This window comes from Diplodia corticola (assembly GCF_001883845.1).
Source record: "Diplodia corticola strain CBS 112549 chromosome Unknown scaffold15, whole genome shotgun sequence".
NCBI classification, from domain to species: Eukaryota; Fungi; Ascomycota; class Dothideomycetes; order Botryosphaeriales; family Botryosphaeriaceae; genus Diplodia; species Diplodia corticola.
In genome coordinates, this window is record NW_017971494.1 from 397,845 (window position 1) to 419,619 (window position 21,775).

The 21,775-nt window shown below is 58.7% G+C and overlaps 10 protein-coding genes across 10 annotated transcripts; 6 read left to right on the plus strand and 4 right to left on the minus strand.

The window, feature by feature from the left end:
• Positions 1 to 1,052: 1,052 nt before the first annotated feature.
• On the plus strand, positions 1,053 to 2,036 carry BKCO1_15000117 (uncharacterized protein; the record flags this gene model as incomplete). The annotated part of the gene is made up of 1 exon (XM_020271214.1): positions 1,053 to 2,036. One exon carries the CDS (start codon positions 1,053 to 1,055, stop codon positions 2,034 to 2,036), a length of 984 nt encoding a protein of 327 aa, XP_020132095.1.
• Positions 2,037 to 4,099: 2,063 nt separating this feature from the next.
• On the plus strand, positions 4,100 to 5,404 carry BKCO1_15000118 (uncharacterized protein; the record flags this gene model as incomplete). Its single annotated transcript, XM_020271215.1, has 1 exon — positions 4,100 to 5,404. The coding sequence occupies one exon, from the start codon at positions 4,100 to 4,102 to the stop codon at positions 5,402 to 5,404; it is 1,305 nt and encodes a 434-aa protein (XP_020132086.1).
• A 981-nt stretch (positions 5,405 to 6,385) lies between these two features.
• Positions 6,386 to 7,972, minus strand: BKCO1_15000119 (uncharacterized protein; the record flags this gene model as incomplete). Its single annotated transcript, XM_020271216.1, has 1 exon — positions 6,386 to 7,972. One exon carries the CDS (start codon positions 7,970 to 7,972, stop codon positions 6,386 to 6,388), a length of 1,587 nt encoding a protein of 528 aa, XP_020132087.1.
• A 602-nt stretch (positions 7,973 to 8,574) lies between these two features.
• On the minus strand, positions 8,575 to 11,407 carry BKCO1_15000120 (uncharacterized protein; the record flags this gene model as incomplete). Its single annotated transcript, XM_020271218.1, has 7 exons — positions 8,575 to 8,716; positions 8,768 to 9,287; positions 9,343 to 9,623; positions 9,671 to 9,722; positions 9,772 to 10,114; positions 10,167 to 11,054; positions 11,105 to 11,407. The coding sequence occupies 7 exons, from the start codon at positions 11,405 to 11,407 to the stop codon at positions 8,575 to 8,577; spliced, it is 2,529 nt and encodes an 842-aa protein (XP_020131990.1).
• Positions 11,408 to 12,305: 898 nt separating this feature from the next.
• BKCO1_15000121 (metallo-dependent hydrolase) lies at positions 12,306 to 13,502 on the minus strand (the record flags this gene model as incomplete). Its single annotated transcript, XM_020271219.1, has 1 exon — positions 12,306 to 13,502. The coding sequence occupies one exon, from the start codon at positions 13,500 to 13,502 to the stop codon at positions 12,306 to 12,308; it is 1,197 nt and encodes a 398-aa protein (XP_020131989.1).
• Positions 13,503 to 14,022: 520 nt separating this feature from the next.
• BKCO1_15000122 (uncharacterized protein) lies at positions 14,023 to 14,781 on the plus strand (the record flags this gene model as incomplete). The annotated part of the gene is made up of 1 exon (XM_020271220.1): positions 14,023 to 14,781. The coding sequence occupies one exon, from the start codon at positions 14,023 to 14,025 to the stop codon at positions 14,779 to 14,781; it is 759 nt and encodes a 252-aa protein (XP_020131992.1).
• A 385-nt stretch (positions 14,782 to 15,166) lies between these two features.
• BKCO1_15000123 (uncharacterized protein) lies at positions 15,167 to 16,519 on the plus strand (the record flags this gene model as incomplete). The annotated part of the gene is made up of 1 exon (XM_020271221.1): positions 15,167 to 16,519. The coding sequence occupies one exon, from the start codon at positions 15,167 to 15,169 to the stop codon at positions 16,517 to 16,519; it is 1,353 nt and encodes a 450-aa protein (XP_020131991.1).
• Positions 16,520 to 17,586: 1,067 nt separating this feature from the next.
• On the plus strand, positions 17,587 to 18,090 carry BKCO1_15000124 (uncharacterized protein; the record flags this gene model as incomplete). Its single annotated transcript, XM_020271222.1, has 1 exon — positions 17,587 to 18,090. The coding sequence occupies one exon, from the start codon at positions 17,587 to 17,589 to the stop codon at positions 18,088 to 18,090; it is 504 nt and encodes a 167-aa protein (XP_020131994.1).
• A 1,013-nt stretch (positions 18,091 to 19,103) lies between these two features.
• Positions 19,104 to 19,778, plus strand: BKCO1_15000125 (uncharacterized protein; the record flags this gene model as incomplete). The annotated part of the gene is made up of 1 exon (XM_020271223.1): positions 19,104 to 19,778. One exon carries the CDS (start codon positions 19,104 to 19,106, stop codon positions 19,776 to 19,778), a length of 675 nt encoding a protein of 224 aa, XP_020131993.1.
• Positions 19,779 to 20,160: 382 nt separating this feature from the next.
• Positions 20,161 to 21,495, minus strand: BKCO1_15000126 (spo7-like protein; the record flags this gene model as incomplete). The annotated part of the gene is made up of 1 exon (XM_020271224.1): positions 20,161 to 21,495. The coding sequence occupies one exon, from the start codon at positions 21,493 to 21,495 to the stop codon at positions 20,161 to 20,163; it is 1,335 nt and encodes a 444-aa protein (XP_020132036.1).
• Between the last annotated feature and the right edge of the window lie 280 nt (positions 21,496 to 21,775).

The window sequence follows — 21,775 nt, forward strand, 5'->3', positions numbered from 1 at the left end:
GGCACTGCATGCTCGCCGTAGCATCCTTCGTCCCACTTGGTAAGCGTGGCCATGGGCATCCTAAACGGTCAGCCAAGCAGCCCAGAAACCCAGAAACCCAGAAACGTCCATGTCAGCACTCCAACGATGAGCCGAAGCTGGGTTGGGAAAGGTGCAGGCGACTGGCGAGGCGAAAGGGAGCCTGGTGCGGCTGAGCGGAAGCACGCTAGCCGGGTAGGGAGAGCTAAGCGAAATAGGCAGGGGAGTCACTAACCACCGTCCGCCAGCTGTCACTCTGACACCCTCTGTGCCTCGACCACCCTTGGACCGATCCTCCACACATACCACGAACTTTGTCTGCGCCCCGTCGCCGTGGAAGCCTTTCTGGAATGAAATTTGCGTCCGTGCGACAGGGACAGTCCAGCCAATGGTGCAGCTGCACCTTCCCGGGGATGACCCTCGAGACTGGCGCCATCGTCAATGCGCCATCTCGGCGACTACACGTCCTCTCGGCAACTACTGTTCCAGCCACACTATGTCTCCTGCCCGGATAGCCTCGCGCCGACGGTGATGCAGTGTTGAAATTCAAAAGAAAATAACAAATCAGCGTGTATACATGCTTCAGGGTATCCAACGAGCCAAAATCTAGATTATTCATGTTGTGCGCCTCTCTATCCGTGTAATAGAGCTATGGTGTCTGGATCAAGATGGGCTTCTCCGCAGAGTCCCGCCACGACCGAAGGGCATCCCGCCCGCCAGCCCTGCGTTGATCCTGCCAGCGACTTCTCGACCTGTTCAGTGATGGAAAAAGAACAGCAGCAGCAAGCCACACGCACGACCACGGCCAGGGCCGCCCGCCTCGACGTTCAGGGCCGACTGGTCTCAAGTTACGTGTTCGCTGTCACAGCGTGCCGCTCAGCCTCGTCCTGGAAAACCTTGTCATGCGGAGTTAGGGTCTCCCGCTGGTGCTTAGTGTATTTTACTCGATCCGTCCGCAATGTTATTCCCACACGCTCATATTTTTACTCGCACATGTCCCTCGTTGCCTTTGGAAGAACCAACTATCAGAAACCATGGCAGCCAAGCACATGGACGACGGCCCTCTCCTTCCCCAAACCGTGTACGACCCTAAGCATGACCGGACACGACCCATCGTAGCAATGCCAGGGCGAGTTGGAAGTGTACGCTCTGGACAATCCACCATCAGATCCTTTCGCCCGGGCGCACACGACAGTTTCAGAGCATCCTATGTACCGCTAAATGAGCCGGGATCCACGAACACGTCAACCCACAATTTTCCTACAGAGCCTGCCCAAGCCGCAATTCCACCTCTGATCTTCCGCAACGACGCGTCACAAGCCTACGATTACAATACTTCACCCTCGGTCGTCTCTTTCTTGAACCAGAATGGTGTTCCCCAACCCAAAGGTCCTCAGCAGACAAACGCCACGGTGATCGGCCGATGCACCTACGAGGTCAGCTTAGACCGCGGCTACTTCAACCACTTCATTTCCTCGCCTACACCTAAAGAGCTTGAGCAACATAGAGGACCCAGCGAGAATACCGACAAGAGCCCTCTGATTGGCGATTCCAAAGACATACCCGAGAATATGTCTACCAAGTCTTCGAGCCGAAGCCTTCCATCCTCAGACAGCAACATAGTGTTTATGAAGGGCACCTCTGGATTCGAAAAGAGCGAGGAGAATCTCACACTGGTGCGACGAGCCAGGAAGACGGGGCTCACGACAATATTTCTCGCCATTGTGGCCATGACTTTCTTCCTCGAGGAATGTGTCATGGGGGCCGTATGGGCGTTGTTGCTCTCGAAAAGATCCAACGGTGCAAGTGCCTTTGCAAGAGGGTACTTCGAGAGCAAGGCCATGAACTTCGTCGGCTCAGCCATCGGAGCCCTCGTTGGCCTCAGCGTCCAGTGGTTCCTCTACCCTAAGCTCTCCCGGAACCGAGTCGCGCTACAGCTGTGGAGCTTCGTCCTCATCTTCTTGACCTACATGGGTTGCTGTATTGCGGCTGGCATGGCCAAGAGACTTGAATACTGATCACTCTCCCTTCTTTATTTTCCTCATCCATTCCATGTATCTATTACTCTTTTCTGTTCTTCCTTTTCATGTTCTTTTTTGTGGGTGTTCTCCCGGCAGTTGCCGAAGAAAGAAAGGCGTAACCAGGTTGGATTTTGCGATACCCTTTTCAGCAATCAAGCTCTTCGCTTCCGGTCGGGCCAGCGGACTCGCCTCGACTGAACCGACCTTCGTCAACCGCGTTCGACATGTACATCCGACCGAGTGGACCACCAATAACTTGATTGGAAAAAAAAAAATTTGTGGACCGGTGTTTCTTTCTCCATCGATGAGTGACTTGTCTGAGGCACCCTTGCATGCCAAAGAACGGACCCCAGCCAGTTCAAACACGGATGAAAGCGGTCCTGGCGCGAGATGGTGAAGAAGGTCATCAGAGCACGGCGGACTGGGTGCATCAGACGGCGGATGTTTCCAAGGGAGCCCATCAAAGGCACGCGTGCGGTCAACATTTCCAAACATCCCTCGTGTTTCAGCGGAGGGTCCGTAATGGGGGTGCGGGACGACGGAGCCCATGTTTTGGGTCGTAATCAGGAAACACAGTTCCGCGCAGACATTATTCCTTAGGCAAATGTTTTTCTCTGTTTTTCTTGCCGCTGAACCGAGTCATTTCAGCCGAGAGATTTTGAAGCTTCGCCATATACGATCTGCAATCGGCGAGCAGCAGAGCAGCGCAGTCCAGCAAATTCCAAGGTCAAGCGGAAAGCTGGTGGGTCGGCGAATTGATCCACAAAAATTTCCTCAGGACACCAGCCAGCAAGAGCGCCAGCGGAAAGGCCAGAGGTTCTGGGCCGCGCAAAGAGCAGCGAGGGAGGGGGGAAAAAGCGCGCGTGCGCGTTTGCAGCAGCAGGGTTGAAACGAAAGGGTGGCGGGCGGGCAGGGGTATCCATATATAGCAAGAAGCCGGGCTTTGCGAAGCTGCAACGGCCCCACCAAGGCGCCTAAATCGTCTCCGCCCTGCGGCATGCTTGGCTCGCGCTCGAAGCTTTTTCTCTCCATTGTTTGCCCCTGGCTACCCGCAGCTCTTTCTTGCATGCGGCGGTTGCCACAACGTCGGGCGTCCGGTGGACGGCGGGCTGTCTTCTGTCTTGATTCCTTCGGCACCGGTGGAGCGCGGGCGTGACGGGGGATCGGCGCAGATCGGCAGCGCATCAGAGAGAGGCGCTTGCGGAGCGGGACCGGGCCAGGCACAGAAGTCGAGCTTGCGAGCTGGGAGCTGGGGCGTGGCCAATGGCGGGCAGCAGAGAGACGGTCGGGGCAGGCTGTGGCAGGCTGTGGCAGGCTGTGGGCAGGCCGGGCAAGCTGTGGGCTTCTCGCTAAACACGCTCAGCGGGAGTGCCGCATGGGCGGGGGCGCGGCCATTGGCTGCCGGCCTCGACGCTGTTCCACGCCGCTGACGACCCGCTTGCGAGATGGCAACGTACGATCACGCAGATGATCTGATGGCCGGCGACGCGTGCTCCGGCTGCTGCTAGCCGCTCTGGCAAACGGGCTGGTGGTTCGGTGGCCAGCCCGGCGCGGGCCCCCATTGGGCGGCGCAAAGGCAGGGGTGGCTGCCCTAGCTCAGGCCTCCGGGCGCGTAGCCACCGCACTTCTCTCTCTTCGGAGACTACACCCACACCCTCGCTGCCCACGCCTTCGGCCTCGTTTGCAGCTGCAACCCGCCCGCCATGGTGGGGGCAGCCATTGACCGCGCGCCGCTGCTGTATAACGTCCCAGCTTGCCGCCCGTGAGAGACGTCGTTTTCCCTTGGCTTTCCACTTGCTTCTGTTCTGTTGTTCTTCGCTTCTGCCGTGCTTGTGTCGCCCCAGCTCTGACGTCTCGGGCTCGCTGTATCGAATCAGCCTTGCTGCGCTTCTGCCTAAGCTGTGGCTCAGCCGCCTGTCACTACCCTACTGCTTTGCTTTCTTGAAACTCTGTTGGCTCCCGCCTTCGCCTCTCCTCCTCTCCCAGAATCCCTCAGCCTTCCCAGCGCTTCTCCAAACCAAGCCAACCCAACCGCCGCAACAACCAACGGGGGCATCACCATGGCAGCCTACAACCAAGCCTCCTCGTCCCGCCCGTCCTCTGCCGCCGCCCATCACGCCGGTCACCACCCCCAACTCCGCCTCCCTCTCTCTCACCACGGCCTCCCGCGTGGCCCCACCTCGCCGGAGAACAGCTTCAGCAGCCGCTCGCAGCGGTACGAGCCGCTCTCCAAGAACGCCACTACCGCCACTTCCGCACTTCGCCAGCAACATGACCGCCACCATCACCATCACCGTCCAGCCAGCAGCGTCCGCCACAGCACCAACGGAACCCCTCGTCTCTCCAACACCAAGCCCAACGATCGACACTACTCCAGTGACGACGAGGACGGCGAGGATGATGCCAGCTACTCGGACGACTACTATGACGACGACGAGGACGGCTACCACTCCTACCCGCCTTCTCCAACCGCCGCCGCCGGCCCAGCCCTGTCCCCGCCACGCACGCCCGGCCACTTCTTCCGCCTCTCCGTCGCCTCCTCGTCGACATCCAGGACGGACGTGGACGCCCCGCCCTCGCCGCCCATGACGCCCTTCTCCCCCGGCGCTTTCCCAGGAGGCTCCATGGAGTCGTCCAGCGAGGAGCTCGCGCAGTGCTGCTTCCGCTGCCGGTGCAGTCTCCCGGAACAGAAGCAGCAGCAGCAGCAGCAGCAGCAGCAACAACAGCAGCTCCCGTCGTTGTCCGCCAAGCTCGCCGCCGTGACGAAGCTGCAAACCCAGCAACAGCACGCCAGCGTCCAGCGCGCGCGCTCCATGGACGAGATACCCAGCCCCATCCGGCGGATGATGTCGACGCGGAGCGTCGGCGGCGGCGGCGGTGCCAAGAGCACGGACGTGCTGCCGCGGCAGAACGACGTCGACGGCGACGACGACATCATCGACCCTGCGGTGCAGAGGGGGTATGGTAGCGGCAATGCGGCGGCGGCTGCTGCTGTTACCGCTAGGGGAAGCGGCAGCGGTGGCGTTCTTGTGGGGCGGCCTCCGTCGTCGTCGTCGTCGTCTTCGTTTGCGGTCAAGTTTGGGAAGAAGATCAGGCAGAAGTTGGGGGCTTCTTCTTCTTCTTCTTCTTCTTCTGCTGGTGCCGGCCTCGGCGGGGGTCATGGCTCCTCGGAGGCGGCGCGGCCGTTTTCTTCCTCGAGCAGGGAGAGTGGTGGCGCCGCTGGAGGAAGCGGCGGTGATGGCGGTAGTAAGAGGATGAGGGCGTCGTCATCGGTGGCGAGGTTGTCGGCGAGCGCGAGCAACGGCAGCGGCAGTAGGAAGGTGGAGTATGAGGAGATGGAGGATGTGCATTGGTCGGAGATATGAAAAAATGGCGACCTTCGTCCTTTTTTTTTTTTTTGCGGGAAACGCCCAGAGGTAAAAAGAGCGGATGTCTTTGCCCAACACTCATTGTGATCACGCCCGCGGGATGCGGGAGCAGCGCACCAGGAAGGACAGCCTCTGTCAAGCGGAGATTTGGGGAGCGAGAAATCGGTATACCTACTCAAGCTCCCGAGGCGGACTTCACAAAAGCGCTGTACTGACGGATGAACTGTCTTTCCACTCTCTCTTCATTCGTCACGGTTTACTTGCAGTACTGCTCAGGAGGTCTGTTGTCACGCTCTTTTGGATGTTTTCTTAACTGTACATGGCGTTTTCAGGTTCTTGTACTTTCCTCACTCGGCGTTTTCTTTTCTTCTCGTTCGGCGTCTCGGAGTACGAGGGCCAGGTATGTCACTGGATATATAAGATGATGTATCACTAAATTGCAACAAGTTCGAAACACAAGAGTTATATCAGGGAGGTATGTGAATTGTACGAGCTGGATCAAGTTGTCGAGACTCAATTCAAAATACTTTTGTTTCAGGTGCGCATGCTCGATCGATGGGAGGAGAGGGGAGGAGAGTGGTCGAACAGAAACCGAAACGCTCGAAACCAGCTGCATACCGTCGTTTCACCACCCAACGCAGCTCTTCTACACGTACGAAAACCTCAACAACCACCATCTCCTTTTACCTCCCTCACCGCACGAAACAAACCCACCACTTTTCCCCTCCCTCGCGTCCGTCGCCCACCGGCACGCACTCCACGCTTCTCCACGGCTGCTGCTTCTGCCTCTCCTCCCCACCACCACCACCATCACCGTTGTTCCCTCCGACCTCCCACACAAACGCCTCGCCACCCCTCAACCCCGCAACCAACGCGCCCCGCCTCCTCCTCATCGCCGCCGCCGCCGCCGCCGCCCCACCACCACCACCACCGTCTCCCCCCTCCTCCACCATCACCTCTTCCAACCCCCCCAAATCCTCATACACCTCCGCCGACACGAACCCAACGCGGTACCCCCCGCCACCGCCTAGCAGCAAAAGCGGTGCCGTCGTCGTCGTCGTCGTCGTCTCCGTCGTCGTGTGCATCCCGTCTCCCTCCTCCCCGCCTTCCTCCTCCTCGTCCTCCCCCTCCATCGTCCCGACCTGCTGCTGGAAACGCAGCCGTCGACGAGGATGAGGACGATGGCAGTGACGATGGCAGTGACGATGGCGGAGAGTAGTGGTGGGGTGATGCTCCTCGGTGCGGTGGAGTGGGTCTCGGTGTCGGTGGCCGTGTCGGTGTCGGTGTCGGTGTCGGTGCGGGACGAGGATGAAGAAGCGGGACGAGTGGGCGCGGCGGAGGGAGTGGGCGAGGTGGAGGAAGGATTGGTAGATGGAGGGGGGGAGGTCGGTGGGGTGGTGGTGGTGGTGGTGGTGGTGGTAATGTTGGTGTAACGACGACGAGGGTGGAGCGGGCGGATGGCGTTGGCGTTGGCGTTGGCGTCTTGTTGATGAGGGTGGCGCCGGAGAGGCGGGAGTGGGCGTGGGTGTCCTGGTGGGGATGGTTGCGGCGGCGGCAGCGGGCCGAGGTGGGTTGGTCATGTCGTTGACGGTCGAGGCGCTGCCGCCGTCGGCTTTTCGACGCGGTCAGCTCCCCCTCTTCTTCTTCTTCTTCGGTGAAGGTTGTCCAGTCGAAGGGTTCGTTGGGATGAGCTGCTGGGCTTGGTGGGCTGTGCCCATGTGTGGTGGGCATGGCGTCATGGTATTGAGAGGCTGAGGTCGAGGTCGAGGCAACTCGCTTCCGAGCGATATCATTGATGATGGTCGTGACGTCGTGCTGGGTGCAAAGACGCCATGCTTTCCTGCCGGTACCGGCATCTAGGACAGCAGCGCAGACTTCGAGGACGAACCTGGGCTGATCGGTCGGGCTGCCGTCCCTCATCTTGATCTGCAAGCCGCAGGCATCGTTGGCACCGTAGGGTAGGTTGAGGAAAAGGCAAGCGCCGACCTTCAGGCCGCGCGGTTCGACCTGGAAGTCGGGTGTGCGCATGCGAATCGGGTCGCCCGAGATGCTGATGTCCGTCAGAGCCACGGCTCTTGGAAAGCTGTCTGCATCAATGGGACCATCATCGATGACAGCTGCTCTGTGGTGCTGTGGAAAGAGCGGCGGGTCCCAATACCGCCTTTGGAGACCGGCCTGGATGTACTCGGACCGCGCTATCTGGATGGCAACGTCGATTTCGCGTCTGTTTAGTGGCGGCAGCGGCGCCGGTGGCTCTCCCTGGCTGACTTTGGAGCTGTCTGAGCCACTGGGCTCGACCGACGTACTTGGTGTGCAAGTACGTGGAGTCAAACGTGTGTTGTCTTGAACTTTGGAAAAGGATGACGGCCATGATGCTGATGACGATGCATGTTGATACTTTTGCGCACCGGTCGCAAGCCGGGCTTGCCGAAGATCTTGCTGCGGAAACCGTTTCTTCAGTGGGCTTGGCTGTGGTGACTTCAAAGATCGGATCTCGCCGTCTGCAGAGATTGTGAAGATGATGTTGTTGCAGCCCGAGGACGGTCTGTTGCCAAAGCTGGCCATGAGTTGTGGCTCAACGGATTGGGTGAGATGCCGTAGTGCGGTTTGTGGAAACTGTGTGTGTTGTTGCGATGGTGTTGATATTTTGCCTAGAAGAAAAGTAATGATCAATGGGTGTACGTCTTCGAGGGGGTCATGACAAAAGAAGACCAAATTCAGAGATCGTCACAAGTCGTAGAGTGAACCATGTGAAGTGAGACTTCCAAAACACAATGATGTGTGCGACTGTCTCGGGCAGCATAAGTCATTGTTCAGCATTGTTAAGACCTTCGGAGTGAATCATGCCATTCTTTGTCACTTCGTAGCGGCTTGCGTGCGGCAGCAACTCATGCGCTGTACGGCGACTACCTCATAGTCTTACGTGGCAATGGCAGGATGAAATACGCTTACACGTGAGACCCCAAGCACCCAAAGCTTTCTGAACTTGCAAGCAGTCACGGTAGCGCATTGGTTCAACGAAAGCCAGACTCCAAATATCAATAGCGCTTTTTCAAGGAGCAATGAGATAGCTATATACACTCAAAACGACCGGTGGGGTATATTCTATGCAAGCATGTGATCATCAAACGGGACAGCTAATCCACGCCAGGTGGGGGCACTGTACACTAGCCGCTTCGATTGCGTCGGAAGAACCGGCGGAATCGCTTCCTAGGTTGTTCTTCCTCGACGGATTCAGCCGGACTCTCCTGGCCGGTACCGTTCATCAGAGCTCTTGCGTTGTTGTCTGTAATCCAAACATCCTCCAGTCTACTCGACATGTTAGAATCACGACTGACCATTGTAGGTTGGAAGACTTACGGCATGACAAGGTTCGGATTGACATAGCGCTGGCCTCTCTCGCGCTCCTCATCAATGGTGGTGGGCTGGTCCAGCTGCGGAGTGACCAGATCGGACCGTTCCGCTCTCCGCAAGCTTTTCAGCGCGATGAAGCGCATGAGTGGCTTGTACGAGTACGTGTAAACGTTCCAGAACCAGAAGGTAGACAGAATCAAGGGAACGAGGAGAGCTGCGCGCCAAAATGCCCCCTTCAAGGCCAGCTGGCCTGCCATTGTAAGCTGGAACAGAATCAGGCCGACGATGACTCGATCACAAATCATTGTCCAACCTCGCCCCGTTGAGTGTTGACGGTGGTCCATGGCGTAGAGCAACTGGTACTTGTGCACAAAGTGACCGATGATGAAGTATATCAGACCAGCCAAGAGGATCATCCAAGACGAGCGGAGAACACTGTATACGGTGCAGATGATGAAAATCAGAATCGTCTGCGGAAGGTAGAAGCCGTAACTGAACACCGGGGGCTGGACCAACTCGGCATAATCTGTGCCAGCCACGAGTGAGCAACGAAGACAAAGAATCGAGGAGAGGAGACTTACCGCGAGGTGTTTTGGCGCCCATCAACGTAATGGGATACAGTATCACAGAGCCGAACTCCAGCAGTCGGAATGGGAAAAGGCCGATGCCTTGAAGGATGACGAAATTGGTGTAGAAGTTGAGGAGACCCTGTAGAGATAAGGCGAGAGCGTTGGTGATCTTGGTGGCATCTCTCAGTTGCTCGCCAATGTTCTCAAGCAAGCCCCAGAAACCCGAAGCCGTACCCAACACGGTGAAGACCACGAAGAAGTTGAAGAACACGAAGAAAAAGTTCTTTGAGATGCTACTCTAGTCAGTACAAGGCAGGCTTCCCGGAATCGGATTACTTACACAGAAAGCTCAACGTCACCCTGGCCAATCATTCCTTGGCAGTTTGCGAGCCCTGAGGGTTATGTTAGTATCGGCTTGAACGGATAGATTAGGAGACGCACAGTCATAGAGGTATGGAACGAGAACGTTCAGCAGAGACACGAGTAATGTGGGGAGCTGTGTGACAATGATAGACTTGATGTTCTTGTGGTATTCAATGGCATCCTTGAAGCCGGGGAACACGCGGTCTATGGAATCGATACTCAGGAAACCGGCAATTGGCACGAGAATCAAGGTCCACAGCACTGTGAGGAATCCGATGAGGCAGGTGATGGACCAAGCTCGCATCATCCTCTCCCGGCGGGGCATATATGTGTTTTGCCAAACGACGTCCGAAGGCGCGGGACTGGTGTTTGCCAAGAGTTGCAGTGGAGACGGGTCCAGAACGGCTTGGACAGCCATTTGCTGTAGAGTAAAGTCAGCACCAAAGGAAAAAAGGGTCCCCGTCGCTACTTACACAACTGGCAACGCTATCCATGGTGACAAAAGCGAGCGGGGTCGGCTCAAACTCCTTGCTGCGCAACGTTCTGATCTCGTCATCGAGGCGGCGCAGCTTCTCTTCGTAGAAATTGATGGCATCCACGTTCCTATACCACACCTTGAGACGGCCATACCAGATCTTGACCAAGGGCCGGCTACGATTGTAGGGCGAGGTGGAGCGACGCGCAAGCAGGTGACCATTCCCAAGAAGCTGGGCGTGCTCGCTGTCGCTTGCGTAGGGTTCCGGCGGAGAGGGCTGAGAAATGGGCAAGGATTCAAGGTTGCGCTCGACGCGGCGCTGGCCCAAATGGACGGTCCAAGCCTCTTCCAGCTTCCGCAGAGTCAACATGCGCCTGTCCATCAATTCATCAAGAGCCTTCCAGTTCCTGCAGAGGGTGACGCTCTCAACGCGGCCAATCTCCAGCTCCTCGACGAATTCCTTGATCTTGGTCTCGGAACGGAGCTCTGGCGGGATGCCTGAGAGGCGGATGGTGCGGTCGGTGATGGTGGTCTGGCTGCCAAGGTATTCCTGGCGGATCTCGATGACGCGCCGTGTCTCAGAGACAATCATGTAGGCGGCAAGGCCGGTGAAGAGGTATGCGAAGACGAGGTACATCCAAAGGTAGTCGGTGTGGGAGAAATCCCAGTACGAGTACGAATCGGAAACGCTCCAGCTCGAGTCGACCAGGACGGGGCCATTGCGGCGGCGCAGCTCAAAGTCAACATCGTCGGCAATGGTTCCGTTCTTCTTGAGCCTGCCCTTGCTCGTGTCGGGGAAGCGCGAGTGGACGGGGTTTATGACGATGACAGAGAAGAACAAGGTGAAGGACAGGAACTTGATTGCCATTCTGAAGAAGGCGAGGAACTAGGCGGGGTCAGAAGATGAGTCGGATGGGCGCAACGAGATGGACTGACCACATAGGCATCGAGACCGGCAGAAGCCAGGACCTGCTGGTCGGTAATCCTCCACAAGGCGGGGATCCATCCAAAGAGCGTGCGCGGGAGCTCGGGCAGGGCGGTGGCCTCGTGGTTCTGCTTCTTGCGGGCAGCATACAGACCCTCCCAGCGCGGGCGCAGCACGCAGAAGGTCAGAAAGGCGCCGGTGCCGAGGGCGACGGACAGCACAATCTGGATTGTGATGTCGCGCGGGCGCCTGGCGCCGAAGAGGTCTTGCAGGTCGCCATCGGTGGCATTCCAGGAGCCTAGGCCGGGAGTCATGATTGCGGAGGAGAGTGCTGAGACATGGGACATGGGCGTGTCGAAAAACGCGGCGGGGGTGTTCTTGAATGACGCTGGCACCCAGGGCGGACGTAGCGCGTCCTTCACCGCTCGGTCTGCCGATCGGCCTCGCTGGGCTCTGCGACAACTACTGCAGGGTCCTCCGCTGCACCTTGGGTCCCTCTGCAGCAGCTACCAACTCGATCCCCACCCGCTGCCGACTGCCACCTAGCCAGCAGTACCACATAAACGCTTCGTGGTCGCCTTCGCTGTCCTGCACATCCAGCTCCCCACCTCCCGCTCGTCGCCCATCGCGTCATCGCGCATTCGCGTGACCTTGCCGCCGCGCAGAATGAGCTTGCGGACCTTCTCGCCGACATCCCCCGGCCGAACCAATTCCACGAGCATCCGTTTCCCACCCGATTGCTTCTACACCTCCGCTGCCCCACCGTCCTCCCACGTGGAGCGAACGCCTCTTTGCGCCCACTCTTCATGCTGTCCAGAGAAGGCTTCCACCCTACATTCCGCCCACACTGCCCTCCTCTTCCGCGCCCTTTGGCAGCAGCGTAGGTGAAGACGCTTGATGGATAGGTACTCCAGCGGATGGGTACGGACGTAGTATGCGCAAAATTGTCATGATGGATGTTGAGAGTGAAACGAGTGCCAAGTCCTGCTGGGCTCCACTGCAGCCCCCCGGACATGTACAGCAGTGGGGTTCAAGATCGTGCATATGCATCAAGACTAAAAATCAAGTGGGCTGCATTGTCTTGATGAGCGCAACTCTTTTGCAAATCTCTGCGGCAGCGTTGCGCTGCTGCATACGCGCGAGTCATGACGGGACAAAGCATGCTTGCAATGAACGGCAATATTCATGCCTCTCTATTCTCATGTCTATGCGTTAGTTACTGGTCTGGTCATCCGCCAGTGCAGGTTTTTTCTCGCGTCTTCCAAAGGCAAATCGTTCCCAGTTCTGCCTGAGTTTTCTTGTGCCTTCTTCAAGTCCCCATCCCTTGGTCTCACAGACTCTGCGCACAATGTCCTCTAGATGCTCGTCCATGGGATCGCCAGCAACGTGAAGATCGCTTTCAACAAGGATGCGGTCGTCAGGGACTGCTTTGATAGACTGCGACGTCGTGTGGGCTGCTCGGTCAGAGTAGTTGATGGCGGTGGAGAATGAAACAAAGACTTCAGCTGGGACAGAAGAGTCAAAGTACTGCGGAAGGGTCGAAGGATGGCCGGAGTAGGAGTGAAGGCAGATGCGAGGGGGAAACGGCTTGGGCGAATCGTCGTCCGCATACAAATCCTCGTCGGCCTCTTCGGCCGTCACGCCGCGTCTGTTCCGTTCGCGTTTGCTCATCCGTTTCCTCTCGTGACCTTTCCACGTTGCTCTGATAGTCTCGAGCAGAATGCCGTGCGCCTGAACCCCATGCACGGACACGGCACGCCTCATCTCACCAGCGAGCTTCAGCTGGGCTGTGAGGATCTCCTTCTGGTGATCCAAGGCTACTACGTGCGGCGTCAGGCCCCGCCCTTCGCGGCCTCCAGGCGTGAGCGAGTCATCGCGGCTCTCGTGAGCGTCAGGAAGCCAAGCCGCTGGGATGCGGAACGACTTGTCAAGGCCTATCTCCCCCACCAGGGCCAGCGGATAGCGACGCAGGAAGCTCCTTGTCTCCCCGAGAAACTCGGAGAAGGGCCGAGGGTTGGGCAGAGAAAGGATGAAATCATGGTCGTCGGGCGGCGGCGATAAGACTTTCTTGTAATGGAGAATCTTCTCATCTTCATCCAGCGTTTTTTTCCCGGTGAACATATCCTCACTGAACATCTGGTGCGAGAACCACGGGTGCCAGCCAAAGCACGGCAGGAGGCGTTCTCCCTGCTTCCATGAGTCGACGTCAGGAGAGGGAACGCCCAGGCTGTCGGCGACATCGGCAACCAGCTGCTGGTCTTGGGCGCGCGTTGCCATGACGGTCAGAGCCTTTGCTTTCATGTGAGGCACGGCAGACACGGCAGACATGGTGTCGGTTGGATGGCAATGGGCATCGAAGACACCGATGTGCCATGGGAACGGCGCGCTTGCGGATGACGAGGACTCCATGGTGGGCTGGTGGGCTTGAGCAAGGTGTGGAGTTGTGCAAACATCGTGAGATGGGCTTTTGACGCGGCGCGGTGACGTACGAGGGGTTGACACATCTCTCTGCCTCAGGCAGAAACGGTTTCTGGAGCGCCGCCCCACAGCAAGCGATTTACGCAGTTGCGCAAGATCAGAGCCGAGCCGAGGGGTCCCTGGTCAGCGATCGACAACAGTGGTTCGTTATCTACGTAGTAAACCCTCGTCTGGCGCACGAAGGAGCGCGTCCTGATAAGAAGTTTGGTTGATTGGGTACCAGGCCGGCTAGTCCGGGGAACCCCCCCAGCGACCATCACATGCCTGTGCCTCGGGGCCCCAGACGAAGTTTCGACGGACCGCGCCGCATCCAATGCCGCGTCCCCTTCCCCTCACGGTGCGACCTGCTGCGCATACAAATCCGCTCCACGCCATGCTGTGACCCGCGCCGCCGCTGCTGCTGCGGACGCTTCCCTCTCTGCATGCTGATGCTGCTGCTGCCGCCGCCGTCATGTTCAACCCGCTGTATCTTCTCGCCCCGCCCGTCCTGATCGTGGCCTCGCTGCCGCTGGTCGGACTGGCCATCCTCACCACCTCGCTGGCAGTCGTCACCCTGTTGGTCCGCGTGTCCATCGTCTACTTCGAGCTGGGCGTCGCCCTCATCCACAGCTGGCTGTTCACCTCCCGACACCCGCCAGCCCTCGAAAAGTACCGCTCACGAGCCTCGTCTGGCTACTCGACGCCCACCCGCCACCACCGCCGCCGCCGCAGCAGCGCCGCCAGCCTGCTCGCCGCCGGCGACCAAGCCCCGCCTCGCCGCCCGCCCACCAAGAGCGAGAGCTTCGCCTCGCTGGTCAGCACCGCCGGACCCAACCGCGACTTCGAGGGCATCGGCGGCTGGCGCATGTCCGGCGACGGCGAGGAGGAGGCCCTGTGGATCGGCATGAACTCCAGGCTCGAGCTGCCGACCGCCCTGCCCGCCGAAAAGCACCGCCGCCACCAGCGCTCGCTCACCGGCGGCAGCCAGCGCTGGTCCTGGAGCCCCGAGGCCATGAAGATGTCGCCCGTGCAAAGCCGCGCCCGCACCCCCAACGGCCCCGAGTGCCCCGGCAGCCCGGACGAATACTTCACCATGCATCATTACACCAGGAAGAACGGGTCGTGGGACGCCATCCAACGCAGAAAGAGCTCTAGTGGTTCCAGCAGCTGTTCCACCAGCAGCTCCGGTCGCACTCCGCGGACCTCAATAAGGAGTTCTATGTATGGTTGAGATTAGGGCGGGTAAATAAGACAAGATTGCATGTGTATACTGTTGGTTGACCGCCTTGTATGAATAGATGGACGCATGTGTTGTCCCTGTAACCTTGCTGCAGGGATAAGAATGTCATCGTTACCATTTGCGGGGCCTCGTTTGGGTGCAACCACCCAAAGGCTTCCGTGCTTGAAAAGAGTAATGGGGCGCGGTGTTTCCGCATCTGGTAATTTGAAAGAGATTTCAACAGCCACGCCAACAACCGTTCCTGTGGGTGAGACAAAGGACCGTGAGGACCTGTGGTTTTGAGCTGCCGTGTGCAGAGACGTTTTGACGACTTGTTGGGTAGATATGGTAACGGGTTGTTCTCGCATGCATTCCCCGGCAAGGAACGCGCTAAACCATGAACCCACCCACCATGCAAGACATACAGCTACCCCTGTGGCTCGAGAAGATCTCCTTCGGAGAGTTGCGTGCCGGAGGCTACATCGATCTGAGTGGCACGTTCCGAAACGAGCTTGCAGACAACCCACGAGCAATTCACCCTCTGTTCTACCAACGACAATGGCTAGGCGTTCCAACAGAAGATTACGTGTTGCTGATGCCCGCCTTGCAACTAGCCACTAAGCTCCTAACATCGCCACGATTTCTCGTCTTTTGGGAGGCGGTGCTTCGACGTCGACGGCATATCCGCACTGACGGCCTCCGAGTCATGTACGGACGTTTGTGTGACCGAGTCGACCTTTCGCATCGCCATCTGAACGAAGTGGAAGAGCGTTGGATCTTGAACGTGCTGCTTAACCTCAAAAACGTACACAGGTTTAAATTTCAAGAGGAATTTAACCTTTGCGACGCAGATGCGACAACCGATCTGGTAGCGCACCCCGGCTTCGGATCTTACCGTACTCACGCTTCGGTCTCCAGGATCAGCGATGAGTATCTGCGACTTCTCCGCTTATTCAATCAACATGAGGTGCCTGCTTGCGGAGGGATTCCAAGCCGCTGGGACAGGCCGACTAGAGGATCAATCTTACGCACTTCATTCCACCTCGCTAAAACTTTAGTGCACGAGCTGTGTCACGCGCTCAACAATGCGATAATCCCTCTCTGTCGAGGACACCCGAACCCCGAGATTGGTATCAAGATCGAACCCTTCTTCATGGATCAGAATCGTTGCGAACTGGGACGAGCATGGGAGTCCCTCGTGTTTGGCGGACATATTGACGGGATTGGCGACGGGTTAAGCATGCAGTTCGGGCTCAGCGTGACCAAATGGCCGCATCCATTCAGCCAGGAGGGAGAAGAGCGCGCCCCAAGCAGGCGGCTGTTCACGACAAGCTACGCAATCCCCATGGCGTGGGTGGAAGCGCTGTGGACAAACGACTTCTGGTACCATGTTGACCACTGCCTCGGCTTCGACTTTCGCATCCCCAAGATCCTTGGCATCCGGAAAGCGACCAATGTGGTGTGGACCGAGGAGGATGAGGAGTACGAGTGCTTCAGCAGCACAGACGACAGTGAAGTGGCAGAAATGGGCAACGAGGAGCGAGCTGAGGCGCTAGGGAAGAGGATGCGAGTGCGGGTGCGGTACCAGCTGGGCCTGGAAGGCGAGTACGACGACAGCGAGGACAGCAGCGTGGCGCGGCACGAAGACTGGCAGGGCGTTATTCGCGACGGCGGCATGGCGGATGACGGCGATGACGAAGACCTGCCATGGATGACGGCGTCGACTGGAGCTGCGCCACGGCTGACATAAGGGCGGCAGCATCAGGGCTCCCGGTGTTGGATCCTTTATGCGCAAGCGGAACCGGGCGGTAATTGGTTGGACAGGGATGCGGCAAAACACGACGTGGAGCCATCGGCCGGGGACATGTACGCACAGGCGTTACACATTGCTCGCGGATGAGGCTCGTTCTCGCAGCGCAGAGGCGAGGCGCGGAGGCGCGGGCAGCAGAGGAGGGAGGAGGCGAGCCGGGAGACACGGAATGACATGCAGCGGCGTGCCGGACAGCCGCAGCACGTGATGATCCGCAGACGGCAGGCAGGGCTGGGGCTGGGGCGCTTCCTGCTCCGGAACGTCACCTCTCACGTCCCTCCGCTCCCGCGCATCGACGCTGCCCGCTCTGTGCGGCCACCGGCCACCGGCCAACAGACAGCCAGGGTGCCAGTAAAGCACGCGCCAGCCAAAGGGGCCGTGGCTGTCGCACTGCCCACGCCCGAGTCCGGGTGGCAATGCGGTTGGCTGAGCCCTCGTCAATGTCTCGACGCATCCGTCGCCATCCACGCCTCGGAGCCGGCCACGCAGCACGCATTGGGGCTTGGAACGCGCCCAGCCGGGCGCTGCAAGCTCGCCGGCTCCCGTCAGCGCTCCTTTGGGCAAGAGGCGACGGCGCGATGAGGTGATGGGCTAGCTCCTCTGCCAGGACCCCCGCAGTCCAAACCATCAGCTTCAGGAACCAGCCAGCCCGGCCCGGCTTGGCCAACAAGTAGCGTGTCTCGTGTTGGCTGCCAGCGTCATGCCAAGGCAACTGCTACCGCTGCGGCAACCTTGTTTCGCCCAGCTCGGCCGCTGGGGCTGCCTGCACCTGCCAGCTGGATTACGTAGATCATCGCACCTGCTCCTATAATAACACCTCCTTTCTCCTGCGACCTTATCCTCCTTTCACCCGCCACCCAACTCATCCACTCCAAGCTTTCGTCTACCCAGCTGCTCCCGTTCCACCCGCACACTAGCCACCCAAGGTCGGTACATGTGTAGCCAATCTCGCTACCACTCAAACTGACACCTGCACAGACAGCTTCTACTCAGCTCAACCATCCACCATGCGTTTCACCGCCGTCGCTATCACCGGCCTCGCCTCCCTGGCCGCCGCCCAGGACCTGAGCTCCATCCTCTCGTCCGTCACCTCCGAGGTCGCCAGCGGTGCCAGCGCTATCCCGAGCGACGTCACCAGCGCCGTCAGCTCTCTCGCCTCGGACGCATCCTCGCTCACCAGCAGCCTGGGCTCGGCCATCTCCACGGCCACCGGTTCTGCCGGCTCGGCTCTCTCGTCTGAGCTGTCCTCCGTCACCTCGTCCCTCGCGTCTGCCGGCTCCTCGGTTGCCAGCTCGCTCGATTCCAAGGCCTCCTCGGTGACGTCTTCGGCCGGTGGTGCTGCTTCGTCGCGCGCTGCTTCCGCTTCTAGCCGTGCCAGCTCGGCCGCTTCCAAGGCTTCCTCGGCTGCTTCCTCGGCTTCGGCCTCCGCCACTGGCGCCGCTGGCTCCGTTGCCGTCCCTGCCATTGGCGGCCTTCTCGGTGGCGCTCTTGCCGTCGTCGGTCTTTTGTAAATACCTACTCGACTGACGTCATGCTACTCCCGGCGCGGGTTTTTCGAAATTAACGGTTTGATGGATGGATGAGCATCTTACTTGGCATGCCCATGATACTGCCATTAAGGCAACGGGGTTTACGGACATCTGTACTATTCAACTGCTTCGGCGCTTAATCAAATACCACGAAGGCTTTCCTACCATACATTATACTTGATTGCTTGTTGGGTGTGATTTCAATGACGTGAATTGGTGGTGGCGAAATGCACTCACTTGTTAAGTGCGGGGGATTTCCGTACCAACACGAACAATGTGGGTTCACGCTATTCCCTCGTATTCCCCCGCCGGCTTTGTTCTGGAACTTGATATTCTTAGCGACCCTAAACCCACTAGGTATCGTCTGCGCTTGCCCAATGGATGTTTTAAGTCCAGACAGGCTAGCTGATCAACGCGCCTGAGGCTGAGACAGGAAACAAGACTTTTGACCTTGCCATTGTCGTTCCTACGGCGGGCGACCCGTGGCTGCGAGACTTTCGACTCAGTCCTGTCACGCGGGCATAGGGCACATGCCATTGTGCCATGTGCAAAGCTCACCATCTTGCCCTGCTCACGTGGGCCCTCTCCTTCAGGAGTAGCTTTAGCCCCTGTTCCAAAAAGGCGGTCGAGTGAAGTTTCCCACGATCGGTAGCTGCGCTTGGCCTGTGCAGCGGTAAACGCCTTTTGTCCCCATGCTTCTGTATACTTTGGGCACTACAGAGCTTGGCAAGCTTGTTTGAGCCTCACGGTTCCCGACAACAGAATTCCATGTCTCGCGCCAGAACAAGATGTCTGTTGCAACCCCGGGACACGGCCGTTCTTTTTGGCAGATAAAATAGGTAGACCGCGTTCCAAGTCTCGTAAATGTTCATTCATCCATCGAAGAGGAAAACGCTTCATCTAAGGCAAAGGGAAAAAAAAGAGGGAAAAAAAACAGACTGAGCACCGAAATTTCTTCCATGACACCTCTGAGCAAGCCGCTACTTTCCCACAAAATGGCCCCTTCGTGTAACGCCGCCCTGTGCCGCAGGGAGGACACCGATGACGGAGGAGAGAACGCGGCGCGTCTGCGGACAATCGGCTTCGCCAGCTACGTCATCGCATTCCTCGTGGCCGCCGCAGTCATTACATACATCATCGCGTACATCCAGCCCCCGCAGACTTGGAAATGGTACTGCCGGCTTCACGGCCGACGACCGGTGGAGCCGCCGTGCAGCAGTCCGCCACCCCCTAGCCCGACAAACGGACCGACAAACGGAACCCTCGTGGCCGATGTGGGGGAGGATGATGGCCTCAGTGGCCGACGCGCTGGTCGTGCCGGAGAAGGACGGGGATGGGTGCGCGGCGCCGTTGCGAGACTACTCATGCGCCGCCAACAGCAGGAGCAGCAGGAGCAGCAGGAGCAGGAGCAGCAGCAGCAGCCTGGTAACGAGCCGAGGAACGGCAGTATCCCCGGCAACCACATCAGATGCACCGAGGTATATGTCGTGCGATACGAACCGGCACTCGAACTCCAACACTCGACTAGCAAGCCTGCGACGGCGACGGCGACGGCGACGAACGATGCCTGGCCGCTCGAGAACAATAGATATAACACGGTAGAGGCGCTCGACTCTAAGGCAGAGCCCAAGGTCTACGGTGCAGGAAAGCTTCCGTGGGGCAGTAGGTAGATGAAGGAATGGACCAGGGGCTGCCTCCGCTGCACTACAACTGCACGACAGTCAACAAACCGAGATGACACAGAGAATGGTATGGTATCCTAAAGAGCAGAAATCAGCCAGAGTCCCGGAATGGACGCAAAAGGTGTTGTCCTGCCACTACCAAAGGACAATGAACTCAACTTCCACCTCTACGAACTTGCTCGCTTGTGCTGGGAGCTATGGGTTGACATGAGTTGGACACGGAAAGCAAATTACGAGTGGGTAATACGGTCAAATCTTGGGCAGGGAAACGGGCAAAATCATGCAGAGTTTGTGGACGTATAATGTCGTTCTTCATAAGAAATGCATCTTCATAACCTACAAGAGATCTACGCTTGTCATCAAACATTGCTTACAGAGAGGGTGTTCCCGACCCGCTTCTTTCATCCGGCGTGAGAGTGGCAGAGCGGTCACTGTCGGTGCTGACCGTGCTCATCATGCTGGCGCGTTTGGAGAAGGCCGGCATGTCGTCCAACTCTGAGTTAGGGGTATTAGGGGTCTTTGGCCTGGACATTGAATTCGTTGGAGTCAGGCGAGAGGGCCTTGAGAGTCCGCTTGCGGACTTCTTCTTCCGGCGTTCGGTGTTGGTGGCGCTTCCGGTTGTGCTGTTGCTCCAACGCCTCTCCCTACCAAACTTCTCGTCCGAGTCGAGTATTGGTGTCGTGCTTCGGGACGACGAACGGGAATGCGAGCGATCTCTCATCATGCGATCCGTGACGACGCTTGGCCGTCTTTTCTTGTCCTTGGGGACTTCGAGATGTGCCGAGGAATGAGAATGGGCATGGTGGTGATGATGGTGGTGTTTCTCGACGTCTCCGCCTCTAGACAGGCCTCTCGCACGATTCCAGCCCCGCCACCCAGTCCACCAGAGCCAGCCACCCTCCTGTTTGGCCAGCTCACGCTCGCGTTGGTTGATCCGGCTGCGCAGCTCTGCGCGGCGTTCATTCTCCTTCTCCCAGTACTCGGTGCGATATATCTCCCAGTTCTGCCGAAAGTCGGCCGAGAATGGCTTGGGGAGCAGCAGCAGCTTCACATAGTCTCCGCCTGGGGCCACATCCTCCTCAAGCAAGACGCGGTCGTTCTGGGCGAGGCGCAGGCGCGGGTCCCGCTTCTCGGGCTCTACGTAGTGGTAGCTGCTGCCTGGGGTGGGGAAAAACAGCTGATATGGGATCAGAAAGCTGAGGTGGCTGACCATCTCGCGCCACCAAGGGCCCTTGATGAGTACAATCTTGCAGTTCATGCTGCGTAGGCCGCGGTTGGCAACGGCTATCCAGCGACGCGGCCAGCGCACACCACGCTCCCACTGGCCCGTGGCCCAGAAAAGTACGGCAGTCACAATGCCCGATGTGAAGGCCAGTTTTTCGGTCGTGTCGACGACCCAGTACACGCTGCCTCCAACACCGGTGCCATCCTCGCGCGGGCGCAGGAACAGTGCATAACCAAAGTAGGCAGTCCAAAGAGCGAGCAGAGTCAACACGAAGGTGTTCTGACGGCGGCGGGCGCGCAACGTCAGATATTGGGAGCGTAGCGAGGCCTCGAGGATCAGCAAGTTGAGGTAGATTTGCGGCGGCGACGAGGGCAGCAGGCTCGTGGGATCTGTAGGGCGGACGGCAGCAGCAACCTGCGGGGCGGTAACAGTCGGCGGCGGCGCGCCCTTGACAAGCTGGTCGAGTTTTGCCTCGGACATGGCCGCTATCGTTGCTGCTGCATGCCGGGCTGGGCGGAGTCGGTGATGGTGGAGGGCGGTGGAGGGCGGTGGAGAGCAGCTGGTGTCGCGCACGCGCTGGCTGGGGCTCAAGAAGCGGAGGTCGGCTAAGGGCGCCGGCGCCTACCTACGCCCGCCCGCGCCCCCGTCAGGTCCTGGCGTCATGGGCCTGTCTGCTTGACTGACGGCTTCTCTCCGCTAACTCCGCCACGCCCTGCTACGGATCCTCCTCGTTCCGTCCCAACTATCGCTTGTTCACCCT